Source organism: Terrapene carolina, unplaced genomic scaffold, assembly GCF_002925995.2.
Source record: "Terrapene carolina triunguis isolate 2854851 unplaced genomic scaffold, T_m_triunguis-2.0 Scaffold31355, whole genome shotgun sequence".
NCBI lineage: Eukaryota > Metazoa > Chordata > Testudines > Emydidae > Terrapene > Terrapene triunguis.
Genome location: NW_020695706.1, coordinates 126,644 through 135,941, shown reverse-complemented (window position 1 = coordinate 135,941; position 9,298 = coordinate 126,644). Strand labels below are relative to the sequence as shown.

The 9,298-nt window shown below is 62.1% G+C and overlaps 2 protein-coding genes across 5 annotated transcripts in view; one reads left to right on the top strand and one right to left on the bottom strand.

Moving 5' to 3' along the window:
* LOC112120048 (CCR4-NOT transcription complex subunit 3) overlaps positions 1-5,017 on the top strand; it is a 17,843-nt gene extending 12,826 nt beyond the window's left edge. For 2 of the 4 annotated variants that reach the window (XM_029914120.1, XM_026662927.2), the window contains exons 11-18: positions 814-1,138; positions 1,632-1,737; positions 1,812-1,977; positions 2,079-2,178; positions 2,545-2,743; positions 3,017-3,149; positions 4,157-4,282; positions 4,577-5,017. In XM_029914120.1, the coding sequence (XP_029769980.1) occupies positions 814-1,138; positions 1,632-1,737; positions 1,812-1,977; positions 2,079-2,178; positions 2,545-2,743; positions 3,017-3,149; positions 4,157-4,282; positions 4,577-4,675 (1,254 nt within the window). In that variant the 3' untranslated portion in view covers positions 4,676-5,017. Of the gene's footprint in view, positions 1-813; positions 1,139-1,631; positions 1,738-1,811; positions 1,978-2,078; positions 2,179-2,541; positions 2,744-3,016; positions 3,150-4,156; positions 4,283-4,576 lie in introns of all 4 variants that reach the window. The other 2 variants (XM_026662925.2, XM_026662926.2) reach the window with 1 other exon arrangement.
* A 2,240-nt stretch (positions 5,018-7,257) lies between these two features.
* The window catches only part of LOC113409231 (leukocyte receptor cluster member 1-like), a 2,577-nt gene continuing 536 nt past the window's right edge, over positions 7,258-9,298 (bottom strand). The window contains exons 2-4 of the mRNA XM_026662923.1: positions 8,802-8,984; positions 8,002-8,255; positions 7,258-7,517 (exon numbers count right to left, since the gene is read on the bottom strand). Coding sequence (XP_026518708.1) covers positions 7,301-7,517; positions 8,002-8,255; positions 8,802-8,984 — 654 coding nt within the window. The 3' untranslated portion in view covers positions 7,258-7,300. The remainder of the gene's footprint in view (positions 7,518-8,001; positions 8,256-8,801; positions 8,985-9,298) is intronic.

Below are 9,298 nucleotides of genomic sequence, written 5' to 3'. Positions count from 1 at the left end.
CCATGGAGCTTGGGGGGAGGGGTCAGAGTGGGGGGGCTGTGGGGAGCAATTATGTCTGGGAGGGGGCTCAGGTGCGGGGAGCGATCAGCAGTGGGGGGTCCAAGTGAGTTCCCCCCACAGACCCACATGGGCAGGGGGCAGAGTAAGGGCCTCGGGGCAGAGCACCCTCAAATGCACACAGATAACAAACGGGACAAAGAGAGACAACCTCCCCACCCCACCCCCCACCCCAGTCTGGCTCGGGTGCATAGACGGGGCAGGGCCCGTGGCTCTCAGCTGCCGATGTGGGGCCCAGCAGCGCTGCCAGGCTGCGGAGGCTGAGAGCTTGTGGCAGGGAGTTGCGCAGGCTCTCGGCGTGTCCCTCGCACGGCAGGCTCGGGGGCGCAGATGCCCCTGGGGACCAGCCAGCACCATCTTGCAGCAGCGAGTTCCGTGCTTCCAGTGGGTTTGTGCAGCGGCGGGGCCAGGGCCCTCGCTGCAGCTGTTAGCGGCCGCATGTAACAATCCCAGAGCTGGGGCAGAGGCTGACGGACTCGCCCAGGGTTGCCCTGGCAGGCTGTGGCAGAGTGGGGTTTGCAGCCCGGTTCTGCCAGGGCGCCAGGCAGGGCCCTGCCCGCTCAGCAAGCCTGCCTGCCTTATCCGGGGGTGGGAGCCCATGGATCCTGGGAGCCAGGACTCCTGGGTTCCATCCACAACTCTGGGAGGGGAGTGGGGTCTAGTGATTAGAGCAGGGGGGTCCAGGAGCCAGGACTCCTGGGTTCCATTGACAGCTCTGGGGGGGGAGCAGGACTAATCCTCCATCTGTCCCCACAGTCTCCCGCGAAGAACGGTTCGAAAAGCGTCCACAACAACCACCCCCCGCCCTCGCCGGCCGTCACACCCAGCTACCAGCTGGGCAGCAGCTCCAGCACCTCGTCCTCGCTGGGCAACGGCCCGGGCTCCAGCAGCAACGGAGCCGTGTCCAACAGCAGCGGGAGCGGGGGCACCGGGGCCAAGGCCATCCCGGCCGCCGGCCACACGCCCAGCACCCCCACCCCCTACGCCCAGGCCGTCGCGCCCCCGCCCCCCGGTGCCAACGCCTCGCAGCCCCGACCTCCCAGCGCCCAGCAGAACGCCAGCAAGCAGAACGGGGCCACCAGTGAGTGCGGGGGAGAGGCGGGGTTCACGGGTCAGCTCAGAGAACGGGTCCCTGGTCTATTGCCCAGCTCTGGAGGGCGGGAGTGGGGTCTAGTGGTTAGAGCGGGGGAAGCCAGGACTCCTGGGCTCTGTCCCCAGCTCAGGCAGGGGAGTGGGGTGTAGTGGTTACAGCAGGGGCTGGGATCCAGGACTCCTGGGTTCTGTCCCCAGTTCTGGCAGGCGGAGTGGGGTGTAGTGGTTACAGCAGGGGCTGGGAGCCAGGACTCCTGGGTTCTGTCCTCAGTTCTGGCAGGGGGATGGGATCCAGTGGTTGACGTGGAGGGGTTGGGAAACAGGATTCCTGGGTTCTGACCCTGGTTGGGAAGGGAGGTGTCTCATTGGCCTGATTCCCTGGGACTTTTCAGACTCAGCCATAGGGGGTTTAGACCATGGGGTGCTCTCCTACCCTGCCCCCCCCAAACCTTGAGCTGCATCTCCACCCCACACCCCCCCAGGTTACAGCTCCGTGGTGGCTGACAGCACATCTGACTCCGTTCTCGGCAGCAGCGGCCCAGCGCTCCCCAGCCAGCCGGTGGCCCACAACCCGCCCAGCAGCACTGCGTGAGTACCCGCCTGGCGGCCGCGCCCCTCAGCACCCCACCAGCCACTCACTGACACTCTCTCCTCTCCTCCAGGAAAGAGCCCAGCGGAGCCCCCGCGCCCCCCAGTGCCAGCTCTGGCCTCCTGGTCCCCATGACGGTGAATACCCCGAGCTCCCCGACCCCTTCCTTCTCCGAGGCCAAGCCGAGCCAGCCGCTACTCAACGGCCCGCCCCAGTTCAGCTCCACGCCAGAAATCAAGGTGAGTCTGCCCCCTCTGCGTGGGGGATGGGGGGCACCGCGGGGGATGGGGAGGGCACAGTCACAGAACTCCCTCCCACCCACCCTGTCTGTCACTTCCAGGCGCCCGAGCCCCTGAGCAGCTTGAAATCCATGGCAGAGCGAGCAGCCATCGGATCCAGTATAGAGGACCCAGTGCCATCTCTCCACCTGGCTGAAAGGGGTGAGGACTCCTGGGTTCTCTCTCCAGCTCTGGGAGGGGAGTGGGGTCTAGTGGTTAGAGCAGGGGGCTGGGAGCCAGGACTCCTGGGTTCCATCTCCAGCAGGCGCTCAGGCTTTCGGGCCTTGCTGGAGCACAGGAAGGGATTCCACCCACGCACATGGTGTCCCAGCACAGCTGACTGCATTGTGAAACATGCAGAGTTCCAGGTGAGGGGTCCCTGTAGGACCAGCCCCTGCGCCCCACCCGAGAGGTGGCTGCATCTCGGCGCCGGGCGAGGGACTGTTGCATAAACTGGTTTTAAAGCTTTGTGCTCCCATCGCTCTCTGAGGAATCTAACAGGCTGTCTGTCGTCTGTCCCCCCAGCAGACATTTTAATTAGTAGCACGACCTCGCAGCCGCCCTCCAGCCAGCCGCCTATCCAGCTGTCGGAGGTGAACATCCCTCTCTCCCTGGGGGTCTGCCCCCTGGGACCGGTGCCCCTCACCAAGGAGCAGCTCTACCAGCAGGCCATGGAGGAGGCAGCCTGGCACCACATGCCTCACCCCTCGGACTCAGAGAGGATCCGGTAAGGCGCAGTGCCTGGGGGCTTGGAGAGAGCAGGACTCCTGGGTTCAGTCCTTGACTTTGAGCAGGGAGTGAGGTCTAGTGGCTAGAGTGGAGGGAAGGGGTTGCTTGGATCCAGGACTCCTGGATTCTATCTCCAGCTTCAGGAGGGGAGTGGGGTCTAACAGAGTGGGGAGGGGCTTGGGAGCCAGGACTGCTCTGTTCTGTTCCCAGTAGACGCCGTGCTGCTCCCACTCCCATCAGGCTGTCTAACCCCCCCCCCCCCCCCCCGCAGGCAGTACCTGCCCCGGAACCCCTGCCCGACCCCCCCTTACCACCACCAGATGCCTCCGCTGCACTCGGACACCGTGGAGTTCTACCAGCGGCTCTCGACGGAGACGCTCTTCTTCATCTTCTACTATCTGGAGGTACAGAAGGGCCCCCTCTGCAGGCTAGAGCGCTCTATAGTCCCGCCCTGTCTGGCCGCCGCTGCCGCCTTTCCCTCGGGCAGGAGGGGCGAGGTGGGTGACTGCTGCCAACGTGCCCCCCCCCACCACTGCTGGCTTTGCGCATCGGCCACCTGACACCCCCCTTCCCTGCAGGTGTGGATGGTACGCTCCATCCCTCCCCCTCCCCCTCATTGATACCTGCAGAGACTCATACCCCCACGCCCCCCCTTGGCCACCTGCAATTGGTATGTGCACGGGGAACTCCCCTCCCTGTAGGTGTGAATGGTATATTCCCCTCCCCCCGACATTGGCAGGTGCCAAGATCCACACACACACACACACACACACACACACACACAGAGTCCACCTGCCTCTGGTATGTGGGAGGGGATCCTCCCCCCGCCCCCCCCAGGTGCTGATGGTACTGTCCTCCCTGACCAACCCTGTGATTGGTACATGCCGAGACATACACCAACAACAGGGGACAAGGGGTGTGTATGCCAAGAGTTCCCCCCGCCCCCCATGCCCAGAGCATTTGCTACATGCTGAATGGTGCTATCGCTTTATTTACCTGCTGCTGGCTGTGTAGCTAGTTGTCTGTCTCCCCCAAAAGAAGACTGCTAATGGTACATTCCCCTTCTCCCCTGCTGCCTTTGGTACTTACCAAGCCACTGCCCACCCCCACACTAGTGGTATGGGCTGAGCCATGCCCCCAGGTCCTGTGGTCTGGTCCCAGCTGCCTCCTGTGTCAGTGGTACATGCCAAGCCATTCCCCATACCTCCCCAGGTCTAGTGGTACATGCCCAGCTACCCCCTGAGACAGTGGCACATGCCATCTGCTACCCCTCATCCCCTGGCCTCATAGTTGGGTCCCAGTTGCCCCCCTAAGCCAGTGGCACATGCCATCTGGTACCCACCCCAATCCAGGCCCCGAGTGCTGCCCCCCGCTGGCCGGCGGTGTGATGCGCCTGGTTCTCTCTCTCCAGGGTACCAAGGCGCAGTACCTGGCGGCCAAAGCCCTCAAGAAGCAGTCGTGGAGGTTCCACACCAAGTACATGATGTGGTTCCAGCGGCACGAGGAGCCCAAGACCATCACAGATGAGTTTGAGCAGGTTAGTGCCTCCCCCTCCCCCCGAGGCCCACAGGAAAATGCAGCCACCTCTGGGGTGGGGCCACTGACCTGGGGGAAGGGGGTCAGTCAGTCACAGCAGCCCTCTCAGCCCTAGTGCCCAGGGGGAGACCCTACAATACAAACTGGGACGTACCCCACTCTGCATGCAGCTGAGACCTTCCCGTAACAGCCCAGCATGGTCAGGCCCAAAATCAGGCCGTGGTACATGCAACACACAGGCTCTACCTGTCTGTCCGTCTGCTGATGCCTCTCCCACTCCACGTTTCCCCCTCAGGGCACGTACATCTACTTCGACTATGAGAAATGGGGCCAGCGGAAGAAGGAAGGGTTCACTTTCGAGTACCGCTATCTAGAAGACCGCGACCTGCAGTGACGCCTGCTCACCCCCCAGGGGGCGCCAGCCTTCCAGAGTCACGCAGGCGGGACATTGGGGTGTGGGGGGCGGACAAGAGGCCAAGCTCACCTCCCCCACCCCCATTCCACCTCACCACCCCCAGGCGGGGGCCCCCTCCGGCCATCCGAACCCTTTAAATGCATGCAGTTTTAAAAGACAAGAACGGGGGGGGGGGCTGTGAAGGGAGGGGAATCGGCAATTCCCTGGCCCCCCTTCCTGGGTGAGTGTTGAGGGGGCGGGCAGAGGGACATGCGCAGGCAAAAAAAAAATTTGAACAAAAATGATCTTGGAGGAGGAGTGTTGGGGGAGGGGCATTAAATCATTTGGCTTTTTTTAAAAAAAAAATTAAAACAGCAAAAAATCCAGCATAATTATTGTAAACCCCCCCCCCCCCCAAAAAAATCCTCTGGGGAGGCCCCAAACCCCACCCCCCCTGCTCTCCCATTTTTCGTCTCCTCCCCACTCCCATGAGTTTTCGATCCAGCCCCAAAGCAGATCGGCTGGGTTTTCCTTGGGGGAGGGACGGACAGGAATTCAAAAGGGGAGGCTGTTTTTTCTGATTGCTTTTCCCCCCTTCTCCCGAGGTGCTATGCAGCCGCTGAGGGCCGGGTGTTTAAAATATTTTTCGTAACCCTATTTTCATTTTGGAAAATATTTATGAATAAATAGTTTTATATGATGTCTTCTCACGCACGAAATGGGGGGGGAGAGACACCGGCAACCGGCAGCTTTTCTTTCTGCGCCGTGGACAGCGTCGGAGAGGTAAGGGCGGGGGCAGGAATGAGATATGCTCCTTGCTGCGGGGTTAGCTAGAGACGCAGAGCCAGGACTACTGGGTTCTCTCCCTGGCTCGGGTGGTTAGAGCGACGGGGGCGGGGAGCCAGGGCTCCTGGGTTCTCTCCCTGGCTCGGGGAGGGGAGGGGGGTGGTTAGAGCGACCGGGGGCTGGGAGCCAGGACTCCTGGGTTCTCTCCCTGGCTCGGGGAGGGGGGTGTTTAGTGCGACGTCTGCCCCTGCCTTAGTCCTGTGCCATTTTTTCCTTGTGGATATAGTTACACCCGCACAGACAGACACTCGAATTCGTCCCAGACCTTATTTTGGTCTATCTTTATTCTGAAAATACCTTGGTGAGGGGTTGGTGAGATTTCACATGACTATGTGCCACGGCTGGCTGGGACTCTTCCTTCCTCTCTTTCTTGTCCTCTTCTTCTCTCCCCCCCCCCCCCCCCCGACAGTGACTGGCTGGGACGGGGGATCCCCTGCCCACTGCAGGAGGTAACTACATGGTATGTTCTGGGGGAGCAGATGCAGCCCCCTCTGTGGGAGCTGACAGATGGTATGTTCCATGGGGGACCTTGCCTGGCTCTGGGGTCAAGCTCAGCCCCTCCCTGCTCTCAGGCCCAGAGCAGGACCTTCCCTGCTGCCTGCTCTGCTTTTGGCTTAAAAGCCTTCCCCCCCCCCCACCCCCCCGCCGGTGCTGGTAACCCCACTGGCTGCTGGGAAAATCCCTCTGTGGGGTGGGCAGGGCCCAGCGAAGGGGCTGATGCAGCCACACCACCTGCTGCAGGCTGGCTGGTAAGGGAGAGCGCCAAGGACCCCAGCGCCACGTGGCGACCAATCCAAGGCCAGGGGAGACCGGGCTGCCTGTGCCTCAGTTTCCCCTGTCTGTCAGATGATGGCTCTGTGGAAGGCACAGGGAGCTGTCCTGGTGCATTTACCCTGCGCAAGGAGACAAGCCACAGTCCTCTACCAGCCAGGTGTGGGCCACGAAGGACTCCAGTGTGGGCTGGGCAGGGGTGCAGCGGAGGGGCAGAGACACCCTGCAGCAGGGGCTGTTCACCTCTGTGGCTAAAGGGCTGGGCTTCCCTAGCAGCCATGGTACAATGAGCACGGGGGGGCGGGGGAGGAGAAATCAGAGGCAGAAGTGGAAATTGGAACCCAGGAATCCTGACATCTCCCCCTTCCAGGAAGAGCCAGCCAGCAAACCCAGGCGTCCCTACACCCAACTCCACTCCCTGACACGGGGCTAGGCCTCCCTGCCCCCCCACCCCCGCAGAACCCATTGGCTCCTGCTCCCCGAGCCAGGGATAGAACCCAGCTGTCCTGACTCCCAGCACCCACCTTCAGCTGGAACCTAAGAGTCCGGGCCTGGGTTTCCCCTCCCATGCTTGCTCCTCTCCAAGCTTTTCCCCCTCCTGTGAGTAAATGAGTGAAGTAAGACAACCGCCTTTTATTAGTATCCAGGCCCCTGCCTTGTGGGGCGTTCAGGTAACCCCTGGTACCTGCTGCCGCTAATAACGCCAGGCGCTAGAGGCGAGTGTCCAGCATGGGGCCCCAGTGGAGCAGCCAGCACCCGCCTATGAGAGCAAGGAGGGTTCTGGCTCTCCGAGTGCAACCCCCATGCCAAACTTCATGGCCAAGGGGGCGGCAGAGAGGACAGCACTCGGTGTCTCTCCCCCCTAAGTCAGCAGAGGGATACCACATGCTGGCTGCCTTGCTGTGATGCCAGTGTCCCTGTTCCACCTGCTGTGTGACCCCAGTGCAGTAATCTCTGTGCCCAGGGCCTGCTGTTTCGGCCACCACTTTCAGGGGACACCGGCAGGGCTCAGCGCTGCTCCCTCTCGTCCCAGCTGCGGGGCCTGCGCGCCAGCTGCGGATTGAACTGGGAGTTGTAGCGGCGCTTCCTGTCGTCCGGCTCCTCCTCCTCCCCGCGTTGGGGTTCCCCTTGCCGCCCGGCCAGCAGGGCTTCAGCCCGGGCTCGCTCGGCCTGCTCCCGCTGCAGCCGCTCCCGCCGCAGCTGCTCCAGGGAGAGGGGGGCAGAGCTGCAAGGACAAGCAGAAGGGAATGGTCAAGTTCCTACAGCCCTACGCCAGCTGGTGTCTAGATGTGCATCCCATGAGGACTACAACTCCCAGTATGCAATCTCCCTCCTAGGGGGGTGATGCATGCTGGAATAGGTAGGCCAGGCCACTGCCCAGGAACAAATGTGTTGAGTACATGCTGAGACATGTAGTTTCAGTAACACATGCACACCCCCGTGCAGCTGGGAACATGGGAAGTAAATTGCGCACTGATAATTGTAGTCCTGTGGACTGGGACATTGCATGCTGGGATTTGTAGTCCATGTAGCGAGGAAACAGGCTGGAGCATTGCATGCTGGGACTTGTAGTCGCTGGGCCTAGGAAGCGAGCTGGAGCATTTATGGTCCCTGTGCCTAGGAAGCGGGCTAGAGCATTGCATGCTGGGACGTGTAGTCCCTGAGTCCTGCCGAGTGCTCTCTCTAACCCTGTCCCACATCCAACTCACCCCATTGCCGCCTTCTCCCCTGCTGGCTTCTCTTTCTCCTTCTTGCGCTTCTTCCCCTCCCCTTTCTTCTTGCGCAGGTGCCTCTCCATCTCCCGCAGCGGGTCCAGTCTGCCCTTCAGCTGCTCCTGCGTGGTCACCACAGCTGCCTCCCGGCTGCGGTCAGGGGCTTCCTGGTACCACGGCCGGCTGGTCTGGGCCTCAGCCGCACTCTGCCCCAGATAGGTCAGCAGCCCGATAGCCTTCTCCTGCCGCTCCTGGTTGGGGCAAAGCAGGGAGGGGAGCGTGCTGAACTGAATCACCTTGAAGAAGGGGGTGCCCCATCTGCTAAGGGAGAGGGTGGGACTGATCATGGCCCCACTGTGCAAGGAGACACTGGGGGAGGTTTTTGCCTTATGGGTAGAGGACCCAGGGGGCAGCTCACGGGATGGGGGAGAGAGACTGAGAGGGGAACCAGTGTGCAGGGCAGGTGAGTTGTTACACCACCAGGGGGAGGGGAGGGTTAAGAGCACCTGTGAGTGTTGAGGGGGAACCCTAATTCTGTACACAGCCTCCCACTCCAACAGGGGTGTGTGAATCCCCACCCTTGTCCCCTCTACTCCGAGATGCCAAGATCTGAGGCTTGGCTGTACCCCATCTCTTGTAACGGGGTGGGGGGTAGATACCCCACCCCACTGCACCAGCCCCCTCCCATCAGTGCCCCAACATAGGGGCAACCTAACCCCAGCAAGCCAGGGTAGGGCTCACTACGCCCAAGGGATGAAGGTGCCCCCAAACTCAAACGCGCCCCTCCCCACCATTACCTTTTCCCTGCGCTTCTCCTCCTCATACTCCTTGTTCCCGGCCTTGGAGCCCTTGCCCTCCTCCAGGTCCCGGAAGAGGTCGACATGGCGTGAATCATCGCCACTGGGGGCCAGCGCCGAGCCGCCATCGGGTCCTGGCAGGGCAGACACCCGTGCCTTCTTCCTCAGGAACTCGGTCCGTGCCTGCAGGGGGAGATTGGGGGCTGGTTCTGGGGCCGGCTCTGCCACGGGCATCAGGGGCCAGAGCGGCCCGTTGGCTCTGTGCTGGGGGTCAGGGGGGCCATGGGGTGTGGCATGGGCAGCATGGCACCAGGCTGAGGCCTAACAAACTCATTTCACCTGGGACGAGGACAGATCATGCAGGGGCCGTGCCAGCCACCCCACTGGGGCAGGTGGGGTTAGAGCACTACCCCCTTTGGAAATGGTTCAGCCCGGCTCCCTTCACCTCTCCCCTTTGGAAATGGTTCAGCCCAACTCCCCTTTCCTCCCTTTGGAAA